The sequence below is a fragment of the Citrus sinensis genome, chromosome 2, assembly GCF_022201045.2.
Source record: "Citrus sinensis cultivar Valencia sweet orange chromosome 2, DVS_A1.0, whole genome shotgun sequence".
NCBI classification, from domain to species: domain Eukaryota; kingdom Viridiplantae; phylum Streptophyta; class Magnoliopsida; order Sapindales; family Rutaceae; genus Citrus; species Citrus sinensis.
In genome coordinates, this window is record NC_068557.1 from 22,273,145 (window position 1) to 22,298,982 (window position 25,838).

The 25,838-nt window shown below is 35.1% G+C and overlaps 2 protein-coding genes, 2 non-coding genes and 1 pseudogene across 4 annotated transcripts; 4 read left to right on the forward strand and 1 right to left on the reverse strand.

Annotated features, from left to right (window-relative positions):
* Positions 1–4: 4 nt before the first annotated feature.
* On the forward strand, positions 5–77 carry TRNAE-CUC (transfer RNA glutamic acid (anticodon CUC)). Its single transcript has one exon. It is a non-coding gene; the product is annotated as a tRNA-Glu (tRNA).
* Positions 78–1,661: 1,584 nt separating this feature from the next.
* Positions 1,662–2,436, forward strand: LOC127900332 (UDP-glycosyltransferase 74F2-like). The gene is made up of 2 exons (XM_052434971.1): positions 1,662–2,324; positions 2,425–2,436. Exons 1-2 carry the CDS (start codon positions 1,662–1,664, stop codon positions 2,434–2,436), a joined length of 675 nt encoding a protein of 224 aa, XP_052290931.1.
* Positions 2,437–2,943: 507 nt separating this feature from the next.
* LOC112497321 (UDP-glycosyltransferase 74E2-like) lies at positions 2,944–12,610 on the forward strand (annotated as a pseudogene).
* A 1,782-nt stretch (positions 12,611–14,392) lies between these two features.
* On the forward strand, positions 14,393–16,432 carry LOC102613809 (UDP-glycosyltransferase 74E2-like). Its single transcript, XM_006469296.4, has 2 exons — positions 14,393–15,168; positions 15,568–16,432. Exons 1-2 carry the CDS (start codon positions 14,500–14,502, stop codon positions 16,297–16,299), a joined length of 1,401 nt encoding a protein of 466 aa, XP_006469359.2. The 5' UTR covers positions 14,393–14,499; the 3' UTR covers positions 16,300–16,432.
* Positions 16,433–20,805: 4,373 nt separating this feature from the next.
* Positions 20,806–20,909, reverse strand: LOC127900490 (small nucleolar RNA R71). Its single transcript, XR_008052673.1, has one exon. It is a non-coding gene; the product is annotated as a small nucleolar RNA R71 (small nucleolar RNA).
* Between the last annotated feature and the right edge of the window lie 4,929 nt (positions 20,910–25,838).

The following is a 25,838-nucleotide window of genomic DNA, read 5'->3' on the forward strand; positions in this document are numbered from 1 at the left end:
AAAATCCGTTGTAGTCTAGTCGGTTAGGATACTCGGCTCTCACCCGAGAGACCCGGGTTCGATTCCCGGCAACGGAATGTTATTTTAATTCACCACTTTTTTTTTTTTTAAAATACAATTCACTTATTTACTAATAACCAATAAAAACATTATTGGAGATTAAAAGGATATTCATTTAAAATATCAATATATGTAATATAGTACCATGTGCTATATGAACTATATTACATATATTGATATTTTTATATTATAATTTATAATAAATTAATATTATTTTGATTTATTAATTAAAAAAATAAACAACCAGTAGCAGCCACCACTAGCCACAACTGACAATTTAAATATGTTATTCGTTTACGTCTTAATCGGTCCTTCTAGAATCCTTATCATGGGCTCTACGCAATGTTACAAATATGTCCGGCAAACGGAGTTTCTGTTCGCCAAAGATATACTCTCAAAATTTTAGATTTCAAAGATTTGACTAAATGTTAACAGCAAATGGAAGCTTTGTTACTGGAGATATTGCTACGTTGTGTAGGTCTCTTGAAGAGCATTCCATTTGTACAAAATTTAATGCAAAAAACTACTAAGAAAATTGCAGCGATTGGCGGTCGATGTTGGTTTGCAGTAGTGGTAATAGGTCGCGGACCGTAGTTTAAATATTTATATTTAATAAATAATTAGAGTAAATTAAATAATAAAATTAAAAAAATAAAAAAATACTATTTTATTTTGAAATAAATATGTCGCTATTTATCATTGTAATATACTTATATGCACCTCATCCTTTGTTCTTACATTAATTAATACATATTAAATATTTTTGTTAATAAAATGTCACATTTGATGACAAAGGTTGTGGCCCCATTCCCCCATTTAAGCATGCAAGGACAAGGGAAAAAAAAAAAAAAAAATTCCATTTCTGTTGATTAAGCTTGAAAGAATGGAAGCAACCCATTCTCCTCGTATTTCTTTTATAGCTCAAAAACGCCTGCCAAACGCCTTTTTCATTTTTGTTTTTTTGTAAAACGTAAAACGATCGGTGGAAAATGGTACCACAAATATTGTCTTGTTTATGTCATCTCCCAAAAAATTAGCAACATTTCGCCTTGGTAACCTTGAACTCCAAAAAGATCAGCAAACATTTTCTAAGCTACAGCTGATCTTAAAAATCAGCAACATTTTGCCTTGTTTGTCTGTGTTCTCCACCTAAAGATCGGCTGTAGCTTATGATGCCGCCTAACGAATGGCGGAATTAACATTGATAATTAAGTTTAGGTTTAGGCAACATCGTCAACATGATTCGTGTAAATAAAAATTTATGTCTTTGTTATCTTTGGCCCCCATGCAGAACCTGCAATAATGACTGCAAATTAATTAATACAATGATAAGAAAAAGAGTATGCTCCCATCACGACTCCTAAGTTTTGGACCTGTCTGTTTTACCCATGTAAATTTATTATTTTAAGATATGCAATAGCCAATAGGAGTGGAATTTTACTCCAAAAATTTCATTTTCAAAGTTTTTTTAGTTATTATTATTAATATGGCTCAATTATTTGGAATTACTCCAAAAAATCTATTGTGTGTGTGTGTGTGTGTATAATTAACCAGCAGATCACTGGAAGCGAGCTCAAGTTCATTGTGTTGGGAACAAAAAAATGGAGAATAATGAAAAGAAGGCATCTGCCTCTAGCAAATTAGCTAACTGTTTGGTCTTATCCTACCCAGCACAAGGCCATATAAACCCCCTGCTTTTATTCTCCAAGCGCTTGGAACGCAAAGGAATAAAAGTAACCATAGTCACTACTTATTTTATCTCCAAATCCTTACACAGAGATCCATCAAGCTCCATTTCAATTGCACTAGAGACAATATCCGATGGCTACGATAAAGGCGGTTCTGCACAGGCAGAAAGTGACCAAGCATACGTGGATCGGTTCTGGCAAATTGGCCTGCAGACTCTGACTGAGCTTGTTGAGAGGATGAATGATGTGGATTGTATTGTGTTTGATTCATTTTTGCCTTGGGCTCTTGATGTTGCCAAGAAGTTTGGCTTGACTGGAGCTGCGTTTCTCACTCAATCTTGTGCTGTTGCTGCCATATACCACCATGTGAATAAAGGGTTGATTAAACTTCCCCTCATTGGTGATGAGGTTTTGCTGCCTGGATTGCCTCCACTTGATCCTCAAGATACGCCTTCTTTCATTAACGATTCGGCATCATATCCTGCTTTCTTCGATATGATTGTTACTCGCCAAGTTTCTAATATTGACAAAGCTGATTGGATTCTTTGCAACACCTTCTATGAGTTAGAGAAAGAGGTAATTAAGTAATTTTTCTCTACCACATGATTCGAATCTAGTGATGATCGGAACTGTGTTGATTTTTAAATAACGTATTAAATATGTGAATTCCTGGCAGGTTAAGATTTAATTATGTTAAAGCTTATGCATATTCAACATAATAACCAACCAAAGGGTTTTTCCAATAAATCTTAATACGACGACGATCAACGCCATGCCCCGTTCGAAAATGAATTTTTTCAAGAATTTCTATGTATTTCTAAGAGTATTTATCTTCGAAAATGAGCCATTTTCTTGTAGCGAAACTCAACGAAAAAATCATAAACATTTATTTTTTCATTGACGTATAATGTTACAATTCAATAATTTGCTTGAGTTAGATTGCTTTTGATTTGACTTTTTCAATAAATAAAAAAACACGTGTTTTCTTCACTTGCATTATTTCTTTTGGAATCTTTCATGTTAGAAAAGAGTTGAACTGTAACCTATACGCTGCAGTTTCTGCAAGTAACATCTTGTGAGCTGACAAGATTATAGGTGGATGGGTGACACGTGGACCGTCGAAGAAATGGTAGATTATATGTGGAACCCAACATTCCGGTTTTCTTCCGGTTTCACATTAACCATCAAAGCCGGTTGCACACGAATGTGTTTTTTTAAAAAAAACAAAAACAAAAAAAATCTTTTTCCAACCGTTAAATCCGCCCATCTTTCTCACTCCACAGGTTCTCGTCTTCTTCAATATCTGATTGAAATTGGTACAAAATGAAACACCATGGGGGATAAGATTTTGAAAGTTTTGTTTTTTCATTGATTAATCCTGTGTTTGTGCTTTTAAACCTTTGTCCTTTTTTTTTGAAGTTTATTGATCAAGATTAAATCTGGGAGTGGATTTTTTGTACTTGAATTTGATGATCAGTGGCTAAAGTAAAGATCTTTCAGTGTGTAGACAGAAGCCTATTGGTACAGATCCAGTTCATTACATTATTTAGCAAGAACCACTATCTGGGTTTCCATGAATTTCAATTTTGAGTTCCGATGAGTGGTGCCTTCATTCATGTACAGAAAATTTTAAAGTCATACTAGTCATTGTTGCCATTTTTATTGTTCCTACAATTCGATTATGATATTTTCGGTTTCTGCTCCTCAAGTCATCGCATTCATCTTCATTTGGTGCCTGCACTCAAAGTGGATTTTTTGTGGTTTGGCCGCTTGGGTCAACAGATCACCAAAGATCACCGAAGCCTGAATGGTGATTTATAGTTGAATTTATGCTAAGTGTGTGTGTTTTTTAATTCCTGCATATATGAGTGACCTAACTGCCCGGTTGAATTTGCGGAGTCCAAACCTTGTGCCATATCGAAATATCCTGTTATTTCCTCTAGTTACCATGGCTTTTTATGTAAAATCGATCTTCTGCGATGTGTACTGCTCACATTAACCATCAAAGCCGGTTCTCCACGAATGTGTATTTTTTTAACTTCTTTTTCCTACCCTTAAATTTCTGCATCTTTTTCACTCCACATCCAACGACTGACATTACGTGTCTGTTACAAACGGATCCTGTAACTTAGCCCCCTCTATAATCATCCGGATCATTTTTGCAAAAGCCAAATGCATACTTGATGGCCACTCAATTCGTATTCGTTTGACCCTTTCGAAAAAAGAAAAAAAATTTACTTGTTTGACAAGGTTGTGATCACCAACTTTGACGCGCAGAAATTTTGAACTTCCCCATCAATAAAGCAACGTGAATATATAGAGTGGGCAAAGCTAGTTCAAGTGATTTGAAAGGAGAAAAGTTAAAAAAAGAAAAAGAAAAAATGCAGAACATGAAAAAGAAAGTTACCTGAAGAAACCTACGATTTGGGGTCATATCTTGCCTTCTCTGATGTGGTGATGAAATATCAACTTGATAACACCCACAAAGTTGATTGGGTTATTTCCAACACATTTTGATGAGCTGGAGAAAGAGGTAATTATATTATAAGCGTTTCAAAAATCTTAAATGTGCGTCTATTTATATATATATATATATATATATATATGCATACATAAGTTTAGATTCGAACTCTAAACATATTATATTACAGGATTTTATTAATAGAATAAACTAGCAGTAATATGTTTTGTTAAATTCAAAAATTGTTTTTGGACATATATAAATAAATTATAATGGAGGCTTTCTTAATTGATTGATGTCGTTGTTGTATGTTTTTAAGTCTTCCATTGAGGTGGCCAATGATGACGTACGACATTGCCTGATTCTTAATTCGATGACGTCAGATATTGGATATTTAAGTACTGAGGCCTACCTTTGAAGACTTCTATGAATTAACCACGTTTTTGCTAGTCTAACCCAATTTAATTCTCAGTACTTCATTTCAACTAGCGAGATTATATTAGATATTAGATATGAATGCTCGGTGGCGAAGCAACTTTAGGGTTAGCACATCCATAATTTTGGGAAAAATTCAAATGAATTATTTTAAATAGATTTATTTATAGTGTTACTATTAATATTTTTAATAATTTTTCAATTTCTTTATATTTTTTTATTTTGTTCATTTCTCTTAATCCAAACCTCTCTCACTCTTTACCTTCTGACTTTGATTTTTTTTTTTTCAAAAAAACATAGTATTAAATCCTTAATTTTTTAATCCTAAAATTATAGGAATTTGAATTAAGATATAATCATTTCAAGTTCAATTTCAATTTAATGGTATGGTTTAATTCAACATGATTCATTGGAATACTTTATGAGTATTTTCTTTCATAATTTTCTTAATCAAGTACTGTTTAACAAATTGCGAGCCAACTCAATTTCTATTTCTAAATTTCTTGACATATAATCATAGATAGATTTTTATACCCTCTTGTTTTACCTCCATTAATAAACCTTTCAATAAATCAGCGCCAAAAATTCTCATGCACTCTTATTTTATCTCTATTGAATTAATAGTTGTTAGATAAGAAAAATAAAGAAAAAAATCAACACTATTAATTTAATGCTCAACAAAAACTTAACTCAATATTAAATTTTAATTTAAAAAAAGTACATATTATTATTTTTTAAAAAATAATTTTAATATGGCCTACTCTAAAAATAATCGGTAATTAAGAGAAAAATCATTTTAGCCCACCTCCCCACCCTGAAAAAATCTAGCTTCGCCCCTAAGTGCGCTGCTCATTGCTTGTACATAAGACACTTCTAGACAGCAAATAGACACCATCCAGCTAACCTGACAGAAGTTTTGCATTTGATTTTTACTTGCTTCAAATGATAAAGCACGCCTCTTCGTCACATTTATTTAGGCAGAGTACGAGTACAAATTAATTTTAATGTTGTATTTGTGGAGAAATTGTTCCTTGGGGCCAACACCACGTCACTCTTTCATGTTACAAAAGATTTCAATTGTAATTGATTAATTGATACAAAATTACTTATTTTAATGGGCACTGGCCATAAATTCCGTCGTGTATATAAACTCTGCACTTCCTATAAATCAATCAATTGTATAAACAACTTGAACACAGAAAGAGAGAGCTAGCTAAAGTAATTGGGTGAGGAGAAGAAAAATGGAGAATATTGAAAAGAAAGCTGCCTCCTGCAAACGAGTTCACTGTTTGGTCTTATCTTATCCAGCACAAGGCCATATAAACTGTTAGACAAAACAAACAGGGAGATAACAAATTAAATAGTAGCTAAACAATGAAAACCAGCTACTAAAAATTTCAAATGAAATAATAGAAAACAAAACAGAATAGAGATGAAAACCGACATAGAAAAATAAAATGGAACCTGAGGCCTGCACAGGGCAGTATCCTTAAAACAAATTTACCACTTACTGGAGTGCTTAAGGTCTGCTGATAACTGTTTTCTAGGATACAACGGGCACGAATTCCTGGCTAAGCACATGTTGGAAATTCCGGCGAATCACAACAGAAAACTCGATCAGAGAAAACAGACAACGACGAAGGAGGAAGGAAAAACAAGTGTGCTCTGTGCTGATTTTTTCGAGTGTCTAAAAACAAAAGAGGAGGTGCATTTTTATACTCATGTGAGGATGTAACAACTGCTTTGTATTGAATTTTCGAATTCAATATGTTTTATTTAATTATCATAACAGCCAAATCAATTCCATGAATGATTTCAAAATTGAATTCAAAAAATAAAACGTGAATAACAGCTAAAAATAATTGTTGAAGCTGTTACAATTCTTTGAATTCAAAACGTGAAACAGTTACAATAAAAAATTCAAAAGGAAATTAAAAATGTGCCAAGCTTGCATGAATGATTTTGGACTGACATTCGTGTATGTAGGACACGCGGGCGCACACAAGTTCAACCAAATCAGTCTTCAATTTGTACCCCCTACGCACGCGCGTGTGGAGAGAACCTCTATCCATATAATTTTTACTCATGTATGGTTAAGTTTTTATATATAAACACTAATCCCTATGCTTCTTTTTCCCATGTGGGATAAGTCTCATTTCCTTTCAAATTTCCAACTTCAAGGGTGAACTTTGAGAGATAATTTCTCATTCACCCAAGCATCATTTTGAGAAAATAAGATTATACTTTTGAAGTATTAGCGGAGTAGAATCCGAATCTTACAAGATTTTCCACTTTCGTTAAGTGAGACCCACTCAAAATGTGCCCTCAAAATAGCATGTTATGCTATTTTTTCAACATAAACCCTTTGCTGCAGTTCGCCAAGCGCTTAGAACACAAAGGCCTCAAGGTAACTCTAGTAACCACTTATTTCATATCCAAATCCTTACATAGAGATTCATCGTCCCCGTCCACCTCCATTGCTCTCGAGGCAATCTCTGATGGCTACGACGAAGGAGGGTCCGCGCAAGCAGAGAGCATTGAAGCTTACTTGGAGAGGTTTTGGCAAATTGACCCTCGAAGCCTTTGTGAGCTTGTTGAGAAGATGAATGGCTCAGGTGTTCCTGTCCATTGCATCGTGTATGATTCATTTTTGCCTTGGGCTCTCGATGTTGCTAAGAAGTTTGGGCTGGTTGGGGCCGCATTCCTCACTCAATCTTGTGTTGTTGATTGCATTTATTACCATGTGAACAAGGGCTCGCTCAAGCTTCCACTTCCGGATAATCAATTGTTGTTGGCCGGAATGCCTCCACTTGAGCCTCAAGGCATGCCTTCATTCATTTATCATTTGGGGTCATATCCAGCTGTTGCTGATATGGTGATAAAATATCAATTTGATAATATTGACAAAGCTGATTGGGTTCTTTGTAACACATTTTATGAGCTGGAGGAAGAGGTAATTATAAGTTTTTCAAAAATTTCACTTTATCCTAGTTTACACATATGAGCCTGGATTCAAATTCCAAGCTTTTAATTATGTCACAAGATTTTAATTACCCATTGATCTAACAAATAGTCTCGTAAAATGCTTGTTGACATTAACTAACTTTTAATTCACCACATTTTTTCTTTTTTTTTCTTTTTTAAACAATTCACTTTCTTGCTAATAACCAATAAAAACATTTTTAGAGATTAAAAGATTATTTATTTAGTATCTTCAAACATAATCAGTTTGACCTTTATAGTGAAAGTTTATGCCTTTATGGTTAAATGGTCAAGGGAGGGACTACACATAAGTCTTTGCTCATAAATTCATATCCCTTTAAAAATGCAAAATCAGTACAAATTGCGTTCACCCTAAATTGTTATAGACATTAATAGAGAGCGCCCAGTCTGTTCTCTCTCTCTCTCTCTCTCTCTCTCTCTCTCTCTCTCTCTCTCTCTCTCTCTCTCTCTCTCTCTCTCTCTCCCTCTCTCCCTATTTTAATTCTAGATCAATTGCTAAAATTTTCATCCTTTTCAAATTTCAAATTAAATTCTAAAGTCAACACTAATACCAAATTGAAAGCCACAGTAAATAATACTTTTTCTGAAAACTCTGATATAATTGTAGTCTCATTCACATTATAATTTAATAATTTGTTAAATTACAAATATAATGGACTATGCTGTTTTATTTAATAAAATATGAACTATTGTTACCTATTTTTCTCTAAATTATAATGTAAATAATACTTTTTTTCTGAAAACTCTTATATAATTATTTAGTCTCATTCACATTATAATTTGATAATTTGTTAGATTACAAATATAATGGACTATGTTGTTTTATTTAATAAAATATGAGCTATTGTTACCTATTTTTCTCTAAATTCATCTCTAATAATTTTTCATAATGCGTCTATAAATTTTAGAATTGAACTCTCGAATTACAGTAAAAAATTATGAAGTATTGTTGTCGATTTGAGTGCTTCCTTGCACATAATTGGCTCCAAAATAAAGTTGTTGTAACATCCTCAAATTCATCATCATAGGGTTTTCAACGATGTTAGCAATAATTTCTTCTAAATTAGAAACCTCGAAGTAGATAAGTACAATGTTTTTATTTTTTTTAGTTTACTTAACGTATATTTAGTGGATTAGTTCTTATTCATATGATTAGATTGGTAAAATAAAATGAAGTTTTGGTTAATTATATGTATGATCATAGAATTGTAAACCATATAAATTAATAGATTTTATATGATCCCAATACTATTAATTTATAGAGATTATACTGTATCTTGGGGCCATAGACTTGAAAATAATTTTATGGAGCACTTGGTGTGTTGGAAGGTATTGAACTATGATATATTACAATTTTAGAGGGTAGTACAATTCATAAAGTACCATGTGTTACATGAACAATGTGTTATATGAACTATACTACATAAATTGATATTTGATATTATAATTTGTATTAAATTTATATTATTTTGATTTATTAATTAAAAAATAAACAACCACGGGCAGCCACCACCGACAATTTAAATATGTTATTCGTTTACGTCTTAATTGGTGCCGCTAGAATCCACACCGAGGGCTCTATGCAATGTTACAAATATGTACAGTTAAAATTTTAGATTTCAAAGATTTGACTACGTGCTAACAGCAAATGAAAGCTTTGTTACTAGAGATATTAGTAACGTTGTGTAGATCTCTTGACGAGGATTCCATTGGTACAAATTTTAACGCAAAAAATTATGAGAAAATTGCAGCTACCGGCGGTCAACAGTGGTTTGCAGCGGTTTAGGTCGCCAACCATAATTTAAATATTTATATTTAATAAATAATTAAAATAAATTAAATAACTGAATTAAAAATTAAAAAACATAGATAAACAAATATCATTTTATTTTAAAATGAATGTCTCAGTATTTATGATTATAATATATTTATATGCACTTCATCTTTTGTTATTATATCAATTAATACATGTTAAATATTTTTAAAAATAAAATGTCACATTTAATGACAAAGGTCGTGGCCCCATTTAAGCATGCAAGTACAAGAAACAAAACCCCACTTCTGTTGACAAAAGTTGAAGAATGGAAGCAACCCATTTTCCTTGTATTTATTTTACAGCTCAAAAACGCCTGCCAAACGCCTTTTTCATTTTTGTTTTTTTGTAAAACGTAAAATGATCGGCGGAAAATGGTACCACAAATACTGTCTTGTTTATGTCATCTCCCAAACATTTTTTAAGCTGCGGCTGATCTTAAAATTCAGCAACATTTTGCCTTGTTTGTCTGTGTTCTCCACCTAAAGATCGGCTGTAGCTTATGATGCCGCCTAACGAATGGCGGAATTAACATTGATAATTAAGTTTAGGTTTTGGCAACATCGTCAACGTGATTCGTGTAAATAAAAATTTACGTCTTTGTTATCTTTGGCCCCCATGCAGAACCTGCATTCAATGACTACAAATTAATTAATACAATGATAAGAAAACAAGCATGCTCGCATCACGACTCCTAAGTTTTGGACCTGTCTGTTTTACCCATGTAAATTTATTATTTTAAGATATGCAATAGCCAATAGAAGTGGAATTTTACTCCAAATTTTTCATTTTTAAAATTATTTTTAGTTATTATTATTAATATGGCTCAATTTTTTGGAATTACTCCAAAAAATCTATTTTGTGTGTGTGTGTGTGTGTGTGTGTGTGTATAATTAACCAGCAGATCGCTGGAAGCGAGCTCAAGTTCTTTGTGTTGGGAACAAAAAAATGGAGAATAATGAAAAGAAGGCATCTGCCTCTAGCAAATTAGCTCACTGTTTGGTCTTATCCTATCCAGCACAAGGCCATATGAACCCCCTACTTCAATTCTCCAAGCGCTTGGAACACAACGGAATAAAAGTAACCCTAGTCACTACTTATTTTATCTCCAAATCCTTACACAGAGATCCATCAAGCTCCATTTCCATACCACTAGAGACAATCTCCGATGGCTACGATGAAGGCCGTTCTGCACAGGCAGAAACGGACCAAGCTTACGTGGATCGGTTCTGGCAAATTGGCGTGCAGACTCTTACTGAGCTTGTTGAGAGGATGAATGATGTGGATTGTATTGTGTATGATTCATTTTTGCCTTGGGCTCTTGATGTTGCCAAGAAGTTTGGCTTGACTGGAGCTGCGTTTCTCACTCAATCGTGTACTGTTGCTAGCATATACCACTATGTGAATAAAGGGTTGATTAAACTTCCCCTCACGGGTGATCAAGTTTTCCTTCCTGGATTGCCTCCACTTGATCCTCAAGATACGCCTTCTTTCATTAACGATCCAGCCTCATATCCAGCTTTCTTCGATATGATTCTTACTCGCCAATTTTCTAATATTGACAAAGCTGATTGGATTCTTTGCAACACCTTCTATGAGTTAGAGAAAGAGGTAATTAAGTAATTTTTCTTCAATTCAAATTTTGCTCTACCACATGATTCGAATCTAGTGATCATGATCAGAACTGTGTTGATTTTTAAATAACGTCTTAGATATGTGAATTCCTTGCAGGTTAAGATTTAATTATGTTAAAGCTGATGCATATTCAGCATAATAATTAACCGAAGGCCACGTAGAGCTTTACTGATTATTTTCTAAAAATCTTGAAACACGTGTATATTATTAATTATAATTAATTTTGGATGCATCATTTGGTTTATTATTTTTATTATTAATCGACCAACAATATATAGATCTAAAAAAAAAAAGCAAGTCTACAGCAAAATGAGTTGAGAAATTTATTAAGAGAGAGCTTCATAAGCAAGGCTCATATTTTGATCAAATATTAAGGAGATAAAAATTTCGTTTTCCAAATTTATTGTCTTAATAGTAATTATTTCACTGTTTTATTATCACTTTGTGCTTAATTTTGTTTGTTGCGGGAACAAACATATTACGTAAATATTTTTATTCAATAAATAATAATTATGTCTGGCTTTGTGAAAAAAATCTGCATAAAGACATCAGATCAAATTAAATATAAATCTAATATTGTACCCTCATATAAGCGGGATTTAAACTAACAAACCTTGTCTCATAAGATTTTACTAGTTGAATCAACTGTGAATGATAATTTTTCTTTTGACGTTATTTGATATTTAAGATTTTACAATTTGTAGTGGAATAATTTCTTACAGGTAACCGAACGGCTGGGGAAGCACTGGCTATTGAGGACAATTGGACCAACTCTACCGTCCATATACTTGGATAAGCAAATTGAAGAAGATAAAGAATATGGATTCAGCATCTTTGAGCCAAATATTGAATCTTGCATGAAATGGTTAAATGATCGAGCAAACGGGTCCGTTGTTTACGTATCATTTGGGAGTATGGCAACACTGAAAATAGAGGAAATGGAGGGATTGGGCTTGGGGTCTAAACGCAAGTGACAAGTTTTTCTTGTGGGTTGTCAGGGAATCCGAGCAATCTAAGCTTCCGGAAAACTTTTCGGATGAAACAACCCAGAAAGGCTTGGTTGTGAATTGGTGTCCGCAATTAGGAGTTTTGGCACATGAAGCAACAGGATGTTTTCTGACACATTGTGGCTGGAACTCTACAATAGAGGCTCTGCGCTTGGGGGTTCCAATGTTGGCAATGCCACTATGGACTGATCAGAGCACTAATTCCAAGTACGTTATGGATGTTTGGAAGATGGGACTTAAAGTTCCAGCGGATGAGAAAGGAATTGTCAGAAGAGAAGCAATTGCACATTGCATTGGTGAAATATTGGAGGGTGATAAATGGAGAAATTTTGCCAAAGAAGCCGTGGCTAAAGGTGGAAGTTCAGACAAAAATATTGATGACTTTGTTGCCAACTTGATTTCCTCCAAGAGCTTGTAATATCTTTAATTTTGTTGAATTTTTGTAACATCTTTTTATCAAAGCAAGGACCCCCAAAAAAAAAAAAATTGTAATGCTAGCGGGTCCTTGTTTGCACTTATTTCAAATACATATCGCACATTTAATTTCCTTATATGACCGTGTCAAAAAACACGAAAATTAGGGTAAATAATTTCAGCAACTTAGGACATGTTTGGAATTGTGACACTGTAATTTGTTTGTTTGAAAAAAAAAATAGAGAATATAGTTATTATTGAGTGTTTGATAAATCATTAATTGTGGGGTAAAAATTTATGAAATTTGTGAGTATAATTTATTAAAATTTAAAATCAGTTGTTTTTATCAATTTATTTTAAGTCCAACTATTTGGGAGCAATTCAAAATAGGGCCTTAATTAGAATTTGCGTGACCATATTTTTTGTAATATATAATTTCTCAATAATATTGTTTATGATATCATTGGACATTTGTTACTTAGAGCCTCCGATGTCCGTCTCAGATATATTATTTAGAACAATAGTGATAGATGCACAAAAACTAGCACAAAATAGTATACAATCACTACAAGAAAAATATTTGAGTACAAGATAATTCTTTTAACATCATTATTCTATAGACAATTTTTTTTCTCTTCTAATTTTTCCCTCTGTTGTTTATTTTCATAGATTTGATTATTTATTTATTAATTTATCCACTTATGAAAAATTTTGTTAGCTCCAAGAGCTTTAAGAAAAAATTCGTATGACCTATGATGTATGATGCAAATGAGAAGAATGCGCAAAGTTGTTTACCCGACTGGAATGTGACATGATTTGATGGATCACCACCTCAAGTTTTTTAATTTATGAGCAGATGCGTCAAGTCACATTCGCAGACGTATGCAATGACTTCAAACAATTTATGATGCAAGATATATATTAGGCCACCTGCTACTGCTATGTTACGATTGAGTGTAACATACACACACTTGCAGTAACAATATTAATTATGGAATTTGTTATTATTGCTGTGAGTGTGTGTATATTACACTCAATCTATTATAAGGTGACCCTAGCCACTTCGGCCTTGGTCGAAGTGGTGGGCTGCTGCCCTCACAAGCATTGTGAGGGCAGCGGTTCTAGCCCCCACAAAAGCATTGTGGGGGCTAAATATTCTTTATATCCTTCTCCCTTGCGAAATGCAAGTGGAGTATGGACATCCTCTTCTGTGAGGGGTTATTTGTATTAGGCATATACTTCATAGAATTCATTGTAATAATGTAAGTCCCAATCATGTATATCTGATTGTAAATATCAGTGTAATACCTCTGCTATAATAAGCAGTTGTTGTAAATATCTGTGTAATGCAGTAATCTGATAATTAATCAGTCTCAAAAAAAAAAAAAAGGTGACCCTATATATTATGTCTTGAACTTTCCTATCAATTAATACATGAGCGACGGGATATATAGAGAGAGAGAGAGCAAAAAATAAATGGCGAATAATGAAAAGAAAGCTTCCTCCAGCAAATTGGCTCACTGTTTGGTCTTAACCTATCCAGGACAAGGCCATCTAAATCCCATGCTCCAATTCTCCAAGAGCTTTAAGAAAAAATTCGTATGACCTATGATGTATGATGCAAATGAGAAGAAAGCGCAAAGTTGTTTACCCGACTGGAATGTGACATGATTTGATGGATCACCACCTCAAGTTTTTTAATTTATGAGCAGATGCGTCAAGTCACATTCGCAGACGTATGCAATGACTTCAAACAATTTATGATGCAAGATATATATTAGGCCACCTGCTACTGCTATGTTACGATTGAGTGTAACATACACACATTTACAGTAACAATATTAATGATAGGATTTGTTATTATTGCTGTGAGTGTGTATGTTACGTATCATAAGGTGACCCTATATATTATGTCTTGAACTTTCCTATCAATCAATACATGAGCGACGGGATAGAGAGAGAGAGAGAGAGAGCAAAAAATAAATGGCGAATAATGAAAAGAAAGCTTCCTCCAGCAAATTGGCTCACTGTTTGGTCTTAACCTATCCAGGACAAGGCCATATAAATCCCATGCTCCAATTCTCCAAGCGCTTACAACACAAAGGAATCAAAGTCACTTTCGTTACTACTCATTTCCTCTACAAATCCTTGCATAGAAATTCATCAACCATCCCCATTGCTCTCGAGGCAATCTCCGACGGCTACGATGAAGGAGGTGCTGCACAAGCAGAGAGTATTGACGCTTACTTGGAGAGATTTTGGCAAATTGGCCCGCAAACTCTTACCGAGCTAGTCGAGAAGATGAATGCCTCAAGTGTTCCTGTTGATTGCGTTGTATATGATTCAGTTTTGCCTTGGGCTCTTGATGTTGCTAAGAAGTTTGGCTTGCTTGGAGCTACTTTTCTTACTCAATCTTGTGCTGTTTATTGCATATATTACCATGCGAATAGGGGCTTTCTCAAACTTCCACTTACAGGCAATGAAATTTCGCTGCCCGGAATGCCCCCACTTGAGCCTCAAGACATGCCTTCAATCGTTTACGATTTGGGCTCATATCCTGCTATCTCGGATTTGGTGCTGAAAAATCAATTTGATAATATTGACAAAGTTGATTGGGTTCTTTGCAACACATTTTATGAGTTGGAGGAAGAGGTAAATTCTATTACAAGTTTTTCAATAATTTTCCTTTTACTTTAGTGTGTGTGTATATATATAGAGTTTTTAATTAAGAATTTTTTATCATATAAAAGTTAATAATAAGATAAAAAGAATAAAAAAATATGTAAATTCTAATATATTATAAGATAAAATGCACTGCATTGAAATTTATATTTTTTTATCTTTATTTATTTATATCTTTAAAAAAATTAAAGATCCCTGATTTTTTTTTTATTAAGTGTGTGTATATAAAAAAAAGCTCGATTAAATGGTCAAATGATCGGGCAAAAAGTAGTCTAAACACATATATCACATGATTTTACCCATTGAACCAAAAAGTAGCCATGCAACATGCTTTCTGACATTAATTGACTTTAAATCTATTTTGTCCAGGTAGCTGAATGGCTGGGGAGGCACTGGCCATTGAGGGCAATTGGACCAACTGTACCGTCCAAGTACTTGGATAAGCAACTTGAAGATGACAAAGACTATGGTTTCAGCATGTTTATGCAAAGTAATGAATCTTGCATTAAATGGTTGAACGATCAGGCAAAAGGGTCAGTTGTTTATGTATCATTTGGGAGTATGGCAACACTAAAAATAGAGGAAATGGAAGAATTGGCTTGGGGTCTGAAAGCAAGTGACAAGTATTTCTTGTGGGTTGTCAGGGAATCAGAACAATCTAAGCTTCCGGAAAACTTTTCAGATGAAACATCCCAAAAAGGCTTGGTGGTGAATTGGTGTCCACAATTAGAAGTTTTGGCACATGAAGCAACAGGATGTTTTTTGACACACTGTGGCTGGAACTCTACGTTGGAGGCTCTGAGCGTGGGAGTTCCAATGGTGGCAATGCCACAATGGACTGATCAGAGCACTAATTCCAAGTACATTATGGATGTTTGGAAAATGGGACTTAAAGCTCCCACGGATGAGAAAGGAATTGTCAGAAGAGAAGCAATTGCACATTGCATTAGTGAAATATTGGAGGGTGAGAGAGGCAAGGAGATAAAACAGAATGCTGGTAAATGGAGAAATTTTGCCAAAGAAGCCGTGGCTAAAGGCGGAAGTTCAGACAAAAATATTGATGAATTTGTTGCCAATTTGGTTTGCTCCAAACGCTTGTAATTCTTTGTGTGGTTGTTGATAAAAGATAATTTGATATAGATTAAATAGCTCAAGGAATGTATTATTTCTTCTTCACATATTTTCTTTACATTGTCCTATACAATTTATACAAAGATAAGGAGGTATTTTAGGACTGTGTTATGGCTTGACATAGGAGAGTTTCCTATTATATCCACGAAGATTGTGATTTGAGAAAGTTTAGGCTAAAATTAATACTAGCCGTTGGTGTCAAGTCTTGAACTTAGTAAGCCTTTAGCTGGAAAATCTATTCCTTCCTTTTGTAGAGTTCATGATTGCCTTGCTGTGATTGTCTTGATTGTGGTTGATTTTAAATTGATTCTCATCAGCTCCCTTCAAACTAGGAATTGCCACGGGGTGTATTCCAAGTTTGTGCCGAAAATTTGAGAACAATGCTTTGGACAATGGTTTAGTGAATAAATCTGTTGTTTACTGTGATGATGGAATATATCTTGTGTTGAGTAGTCCACTTGTTACTTTTTCACGAACAAAATGATAATCAAGCTCAATGTGCTTGGTCCGTGCATGGAAAACATGATTTTTTGACATATGGAGGGCGCTGATATTGTCACAAATAAGAACTGGAGGCTTTATCAGGGTTATGCCAATCTTTTTGAATATGTACGTAAGCCAAGTGAGTTTGACTGCCGTAGATGCCATGCAACGATATTCAGGTTCTGCACTCGAACGAGCAGCAACGGTGGTTTGCTTTTTCAAACTCCATGAGATACAATTTGATCCAAGGTAAATGCAAAAGCCACTAGTACTTCGTCGAGTTAAAGGGCAACCCGCCCAATCTGAATCTGAGAACCCATAGAGTGTCAAGGAACTTTGTTTCAAATAGCGAAGTCCAAAGTTAAGTGTCCCTGTGAGGTACCGCAATATCCGTTTGACAGCTCGAAGATCAGCCTTCGTTGGTTGTTGGAATTTTTGACACACTTTATTGACTGTATGTGTGATATCTGGTCTGGTAAAAGTGAGATATTGAAGGCTTCCCACTACTTGCCGATACTCAGTCGCATTGACGGGTTGTGCATCATCAAATCTTGGTACCTCTTTCACAGCCATTGGTGTGGCAACAACTGTACTATCCTGCATCTTTATTTTGTTAAGTAAATCCCTTGCATATTTGGCCTGCGAAAGAAAGATACCTTGTTTAAATTTCTTGATGTCAATACCTAAGAAATAATTTAATGAGCCAAGATCTTTTAAGGCAAATTGAGAACTAAGAGTATGAATGATGTGTTGAATTATTTTGTTATTATTGCCCGTTATTATCACATCATCAACATAACCAATAATAAAACAATATTAGATTCAAAATGCAGTATAAAAAGGGAAGTATCAGCCTTGCTATTTTGGAAGCCAAGATTAAGAAGTGCACGACACAAGCAATCAAACCATGCTCGCGGGGCTTGTTTAAGCCTGTAGAGTGATTTGTTCAATTTGCATACATGCAATGGTAGTTTAGGATTGACAAAACCTAGTGGCTGCTCCATGTACACCGTTTCATTTAAATGGCCATGAAGAAATGCATTTCTCATGTCAAGTTTTTTCATTGACCAGCTGAGATTCACGGCAAGGGCTAAGACAAGTCTAATTATTGTGTGCTTGATGACTGGACTAAAGGTTTCTTCATAGTCAATTCCAGGAACTTGTGTAAACCATTTTGCTACAAGCCATGCTTTGAATCTTTCAATGGCTCCCGTATTTATGTACTTAATTCGATACACCCACTTGGACCTAATAATATTTGCATTTTTTAGTCTCAAAACAAGAGTCCATGTGTTATTTTGATTTAAGGCTTGAAGTTCTTCATTCATTGTAGTAACCCACTGAGGATATTTGAGTGCACTTTTCAATGTTTTTAGCTCAGTAGTAATAGATGTTTGCAATGCTAAACTGGGGTTATTTTTTAACTTATAACGGGTGACCATTGGGTGTGTATTTGAAATTGTTTCGGTTGAGGTCACAGGCTGATTGTTTGTGGTGGCTTTTGCTTGGGATAATGCATTCACAGGTTGAATTGGTAATTCAATGGAAAGTCAATTAGATATATCAGGGAAGTCATGGTTGGTAATTTCAATCAAATTTTGGGGTTGAGTTGGCATGGCTATTGGCTATATTACAATTGGTAAGTTTGGCGTCATCACAACTTCTGAAATGTCCATGTTTTCAACAATTGTGGGCCTTTCACATGACTCTAAGCAACATCGTGGAAGTAAAGATGAAGAATTTGATGGCATCAAATTGTCTTGCATCAAATTATTTTCTTCATTGCTAGGATATTCTTCATTGTTAAGTTTTTCCTGCTGTTGAGTGTTAGAAAATGCATATTTATAAAGGAGAAAGCCGTCATTTTACATTTCAAGTCTTACTAACAACCCTTACTTTTATGTATTTAACCTTCTTGTGATTTAATTACATGTGTTTTATTTTAATTAAATATTTTATGTATTTTAGGGGCATTATAGTCATTTCACAATAAAGGAGAGATCAGACGGTAAAACGGACATCACTTTTGAACTCAGGACGATCGAAAACCTTAGGAGGAGCATAAAAGGAAAAATGACACTATTCATATGTACGGTACTAACTACGTTACTGTTCACAACACTGTTCACATAGACGGCTCGATGACGTGGCATTGACTGATGATGTGGCATTGACTGATGAGGTGTCACGATCCTGTTGGGCTAAAATTCTTATGTACTGTTGATGGTGACGTGGCAGCATATCAGTGGATGAAAAATCTCGCGTACGGTACATGCATCACACAGGATTATTTTCAACCAAACCGCGTTACTGTTCATCCGCGTGGTCAAACCGTGGACTATTGACTGATGACGTGGCGCAATCCTAAGCGTCCAAACTATTTTTAATCCGATGGCCATGATTTACTCCATGTATCTATAAAAAGGGGGCCTCCCCCCCCTATTTGATATCTCTGAATCCATTTTTGGGATCCATTTTCTGTAATTCCTTCTCCATCTTGTATTTTCTTCGTATTTTAATAAATTTCCATTTTGCCCCTAGTTCAACTATGAGTGGCTAATTTTCTTTCAAGCTTGGGTTGAAGGTGAAGTCTCAACATGTGTCATGGGCTTAATTTGGTAAATTTATTCTCTTCCCCTCTAATTTTTGTGGATGTTTTGAATTCTCGTCGACAAATAATAATAGTCTTGTCTAGATACCGCCTTGGTTACACCGGCTCTCTAGTATAAGGTTATTATTATTTTGCACGATAAGCCCTTAGTACCATATTGATTAGAGCGTGGTTCATGAGGTGTGGATTCCCCCCTCATGATTTAATTGGCATTAATACGGATTATTTAGCCCATGATGCATGTTGATACGGATCAAGATACCCAAGTACGTCAATTTAATAGATTTTCTCTTCAATTTATTCTCTCCATTGCAATTCCAATTTTAGAATTTATTCTTGCCATTTTAATTTAAGTATTAGCATATTCCAAATCATTTCCACCATAAATCCAACTACCCATTTACAAAATTAATTCTATATATAATTAAAATCCACCTCCTCGTGGGATCGACACTCGTCACCATTAGTCTATACTATAATAGATTCGTGCGCTTGCGAGTACATTAAAATTTGCACAACAAGTTTTTGGCGCCGTTGCCGGGGAGGTAAGTAATTTTAATTCATAGAATTAATTTTTTGTGAATAATTTCTTTTAATTGTTTTCTTATATTTTTTTTAAAAAAAAGAAGAAAAAAAAAGTGAATCTACATTTAAAGGTTAGTATTTCTTTTCTTTTTCTCTTCTTTAACATTCTATAATTTAATTTTCAATTTATTTTTCTTTGTAATTTTTTTTTGTTTATCTTATTATTTTATTTATAGTTAATTTATTTCACGTATTTGTTTTTGTGTATTTTTATAGAAAGGTTGTAATAGCGCAATAAGGTTAGTATCGTAATTTCTCCCTTTTCTTCATTTTTATTTGTTTTGTTCCCATCTTTATTTTTATTTTTATTTTATTTGTTTTGCATGCATGGTCGTAGGTCATTATTACCTAATCTTGAACCTATAGACCTTGAACTTGAGAAAACACTTCGCACACACAAACAAGTAAAAAATAAAATGGATTTGCAACCATAGGAGAGGCCATTTAAGGATTATTTCAGTCCTTTAGCAAATTTGAGCACATCATGTATAAGATACCCAAATGTAGCTGCTAGGAGCTTTGAACTAAAACCTAGTGTGCTAAATTGTCTCCCCACATTTTATGGCCTAGAAAATGAGGACCCATATAATCATCTGAATGATTTTCATGCTATTTGTCAAACTTTTAAATACGAGAATTTTTCAGACGATGATGTTAAACTTAGATTATTCCCATTTTCTTTAAAGGATAGAGCTCGTTCATGGTTAAATACTTTACCTGCTAATAGCATCACATCATGGGAACAAATGGTAACAAAATTTTTAAATAAATATTTCCCAGTGCATAAAACCAATGTTATTCGCAGGGAAATCTCAGAGTTTACTCAAAGAGAAGACGAGCAGTTTTTCGAAACATGGGAGCGATTCAATGGGCTACTCTTGAAGTGTCCACATCATGGGTACGAGAAATGGCACCAATGCCAATACTTTTTGGAGGGATTACTACCAAATGTGCAAGAATGGCTAATGGCAACAAGTGGAGGAGAGCTAATGTCAAAAAGTGCATCAGAAATTTGGGAATTCTTCCAGCGACAAGCAGATAATTCCCAACAACAGAGTCGATCACTCAGGACTACTAGAAGAATTAAAGGAGTGAATGAGGTTCAAATTGGCGAATCAACTTCAGGAATCAAAGAAGTCAAGGAGATGGTTGAAGGTCTTGCTCGACAAATAGCATCGTTATCGACTGCTAAATCAACAGAATCACATGACCATGACTCATACTCAGATCAAGCCAATGTCATAGGTGTAATAAGAAAACCATCGAATTACAACCCATACTCCAACACATATAATCCTGGATGGAGAGACCACCCCAATTTTTCATGGTCTCAAGGATTCCAACATAATGGACCAGCAGCTCCAGCTCCACCAATGCAACCAATTCCGCAAAATCCTCAAGCCTCTCAGCCCCCATTTAGACCATACAATCAGAACTAGAACTACTCTCAACCTAGACCATGGGAGGATTCATTCCAGAATCTCAAGAATCTTACTCACTCTACGATTGAGCAACAGAACCGCACCATTGATGGACTACGAAATGAATTGAGAGCGGGCTTCAACTCATAAGCCCAATCAGTTTCAAGCCTCGAGAAGATGGTGGGACAACTTGCTTCTTCAGTTCAGACCTTGGCAATGACCGTTGAGAAAGGTAAATTTCCAAGTCAACCAGTGCCTAACCCTAAAGGAGTGCATGAAGCAAGTACCAGTTCACCGCAATAGCATGAAGAGGTCAAAGTAGTCATGACCTTGCGAAAAAGAAAAGAAGTCGACAACAAAGTGGAGATGCCGGTGACAAAAGAAAATCAAATTGTACCTGTGAGTGTTGAGGACTCATCACCGGAGGAGAAAGAAGAAACCAACCCACGAGAATATGTTCCGAAAGCTCCATTTCCTCAGCGGTTAGCTAAAGGCAAGAAGGGAAAATCCACAGGTGAGATTCTTGAAATTTTCAAACAGGTAAGTGTTAACATCCCTTTGCTTGGTGCTATTAAACAAGTTCCATCTTATGCCAAGTTTCTTAAAGACCTTTGTACTAAAAAGAGAAACATGCATGTTCAAAAGAAGGCATTTTTAACAGAAAACGTTAGTTCTATACTCCAACATAAAATTCCTTTAAAATGCAAAGACTCAGGCTCCCCCACTATCTCATGTAGTATAGGGAACCACACAATTGAGAATGCTTTGTTGGATTTAGGAGCTAGTGTAAATCTTTTGCCTTACTCTGTATTCGTGAAACTTGGACTTGGAGAATTACACCCAACTCCAGTGGTGTTACAGCTTGCAGATCGGTCCACGAAAATACCTCGTGGTATTGTGGAGGACGTGCTTATCTAGGTAGACAAGTTTTATTTTCCTGTTGATTTCATTGTAATTGACACTCAACCAATACAGGATTCGAGAAAGCACATCCCCATTATTCTAGGCCGACCTTTCTTGGCAACTGCGAATGCTCACATTCAATGCAGGACTGGAAATATGCAGTTGTCCTTCGGCAACATGACTATGGAGCTGAACACCTTCAACATTGCCAAACAACCTCACAATGCAGATGATGAAATTGTTGATGTGGATTTAATTGAAACAATAGTTGATGATACTTTTCTTTCAAACCTTAGTGATGATCCTTTACAAACATGTTTAACTCACTTTGGTTTTGATTTTGATATTGACAGATCGGTTGATGAGGTCAACGCCCTGCTTGACTCAACACCATCTATGAACACTAATAAATGGAAGTCAAGAGTTGAACAACTAGCACCATCAGAGAATAAACTCATCCCATCATCAGAATCACCACCGAAACTCGAGCTCAAACCATTACCCAACACATTGGAATATGCATTTTTGGGAGAAGAAAGTACTCTGCCGGTAATCATCTCATCATCCCTAAATGACGAACAAAAAGGTAAGTTGTTGGATGTTTTGAAAGAGCACAAATGGGCATTAGGATGGACCATAGCAGACATAAAAGGTATAAACCTAGTAGACTGCATGCATTACATTCACCTTGATGAAAATGCTAAATCTACTAGGGAAATGCAACGTCGGTTAAATTCTAACATGAAAGAAGTTGTTAGAACTGAAGTCCTTAAGCTATTAGACGCATGTATCATTTACCCCATTTCTGATAGTTCATGGGTCAGTCTTGTGCAAGTTGTCCCCAAAAAGTCAGGAGTCACAGTAGTTACGAATGTTGATAATGAATTGATACCCACTAGAGTAACTACAGGATGGCGTGTATGTATTGATTATAGGAAGTTGAATTCTGTCACACGTAAAGACCATTTTCCTTTACCATTTATTGATCAAATGCTTGATAGATTAGCAGGCCATGAATTTTATTGCTTTCTAGATGGCTACTCAGGATATAATCAGATTCCCATAGCACTAAAAGATCAGGAGAAAACTACTTTCACTTGCCCTTTTGGCACATTTGCATATAGGAGAATGCCATTTGGATTATGTAATGCACCTGCTACATTTCAACGATGCATGTTGAACATTTTTTCTGATATGGTGGAATGATTCCTTAAAGTCTTTATGGATGATTTTTCTGTTTTTGGTGACTCGTTTGATCAATGTTTACATCATCTAACACTAGTTCTGCAGAGATGTATCGAGAAGAACTTGGTCTTAAATTGGGAGAAATGTCATTTTATGGTAAAACAAGGTATTGTTCTCGGTCACATCATTTCGAACAAAGGTATTGAGGTTGACAAAGCCAAGGTGGATCTCATTTCTAATCTTCCTCCACCCAAAACAGTCAGAGAAGTAAGATCTTTCCTTGGGCATGCTGGTTTCTATAGACGTTTCATTAAAGATTTTAGCAAAGTTTCTAGACCCTTATGCAATTTACTTGCTAAGGATGTACCTTTTATCTTTAGTGATTCATGTCTTATGGCGTTTGAAAAATTAAAACAGCTGTTGACATAATCACCCATCATTCAGGCCCCAAACTGGAGCTTACCATTTGAGTTAATGTGTGATGCATCTGATTATGCAGTAGGAGCAGTATTAGGACAAAGAGTTGATCGAATTTTCCACGTTATTTACTATGCTAGTATGACATTAAATGATGCACAATTGAACTATTCAACTACTGAAAAATAAATGCTAGCAGTAGTGTTTGCATTGGAAAAATTTCGATCATATCTCATTGGTTGTAAAATAATTATATTCACGGATCATGCTGCTCTTAAATATCTTCTCACAAAGAAAGATGCAAAAGCTAGACTAATTCGTTGGGTGTTACTTTTGCAGGAGTTTGACTTGGAATTCAAAGATAAGAAAGGCACAGAGAATGTTGTGGCGGACCACTTCTCTCGTCTCCATTTTGACACAATTACAGAATCATTACCATTGAATGAGTCATTTTCAGATGAACAATTAATGAATGTGGAAGTATTACCTTGGTATGCTGATATAGTTAACTATCTTGTTACAGGTAAACTTCCAGAACATTGGACCAAGCAAGACAAGGCTAAATTCTTTGCAGAAATAAAGAATTTCTTTTGGGATGACCCGTATTTGTTCAAGTATTGTGCAGACCAAATTGTTAGACGATGTGTCCCAAAAAGTGAAATTCCGAATATCCTTTCATTCTGCCATGAACAAGCTTGTGGAGGCCATTTTAGTGCTAAGAAAATAGCAACTAAAGTTTTACAATGTGGTTTCTATTGGCCAACTATATTTCGAGACGCTTACACTTTCTGTTCTTCATGTGATAGGTGTCAACAAATGGGGAGCATTACGCGAAGGAATATGATGCCACTAAATCCAATTTTAGTGGTTGAGATTTTTTATGTATGGGGTATCGACTTCATGGGATCCTTTCCCCCGTCTTTTGGCCATCAATACATATTGGTTGCTGTTGACTACGTATCGAAATGGGTAGAAGCAATTCCCTGTAGAACCAATGATCACAAGGTGGTGATAGGATTTTTGAAAAGCAATATTGTCTCACGCTTTGGATTCCCTCGAGCAATAATCAGTGATGGTGGTGCCCACTTTTGTAGCAAAGCATTCAAAGCTCTTTTGACAAAGTATTCAATCACACACAAAGTGGTGACCCCGTACCATCCGCAAACCAGTGGCCAAGTTGAGATCTCCAATCGAGAAATAAAGCACATATTAGAAAAGACGGTGAGGCCGGACAGAAAAGATTGGTCATTAAGACTTGATGATGCCATATGGGCATATAGAACGGCTTTCAAGACCCCGATTGGGATGTCACCCTACAGACTAGTGTATGGAAAAGCTTGCCACCTACCTGTGGAACTCGAGCATCGTGTGTATTGGGCCATCAAGAAATTCAACTTTGACATGCAGCAAGCCAGCTCATAAAGAATATTACAGCTGGCAGAACTTGAAGAAATTCGCAATGATGCATACGAAAATGCCAAGATTTACAAGCAACGAATGAAAGTCTTCCATGATAAGCAAATTATGAGAAAATCGTTCACTCCAGGTCAGAAAGTGCTTTTATTCAATTCTCGCTTGCACCTATTCCCAGATAAGTTACGCTCTCGTTGGTCTGGCCCATTTATTGTACATACTGTTTTTCCACATGGGGCAATTGAAATTAAGGACCCAAAGAACGGTGTCACGTTTAAAGTTAATGGTCAAAAATTAAAGCCATATCTAGAGTACCAACCACATGGAGAAGACACCAAAATAAATTTGAGTGACCCACCAAATTTGAATTGATTTTTTTTCTTTTCGTTGATTTGATTTTTCTTTCTTTCATTTTATTATTATTCTCTTGCTAATTGAAATTGTTTTTGCATTAAGTTTTTAATCATGAGTACCTTACTTAGACCGTTCCT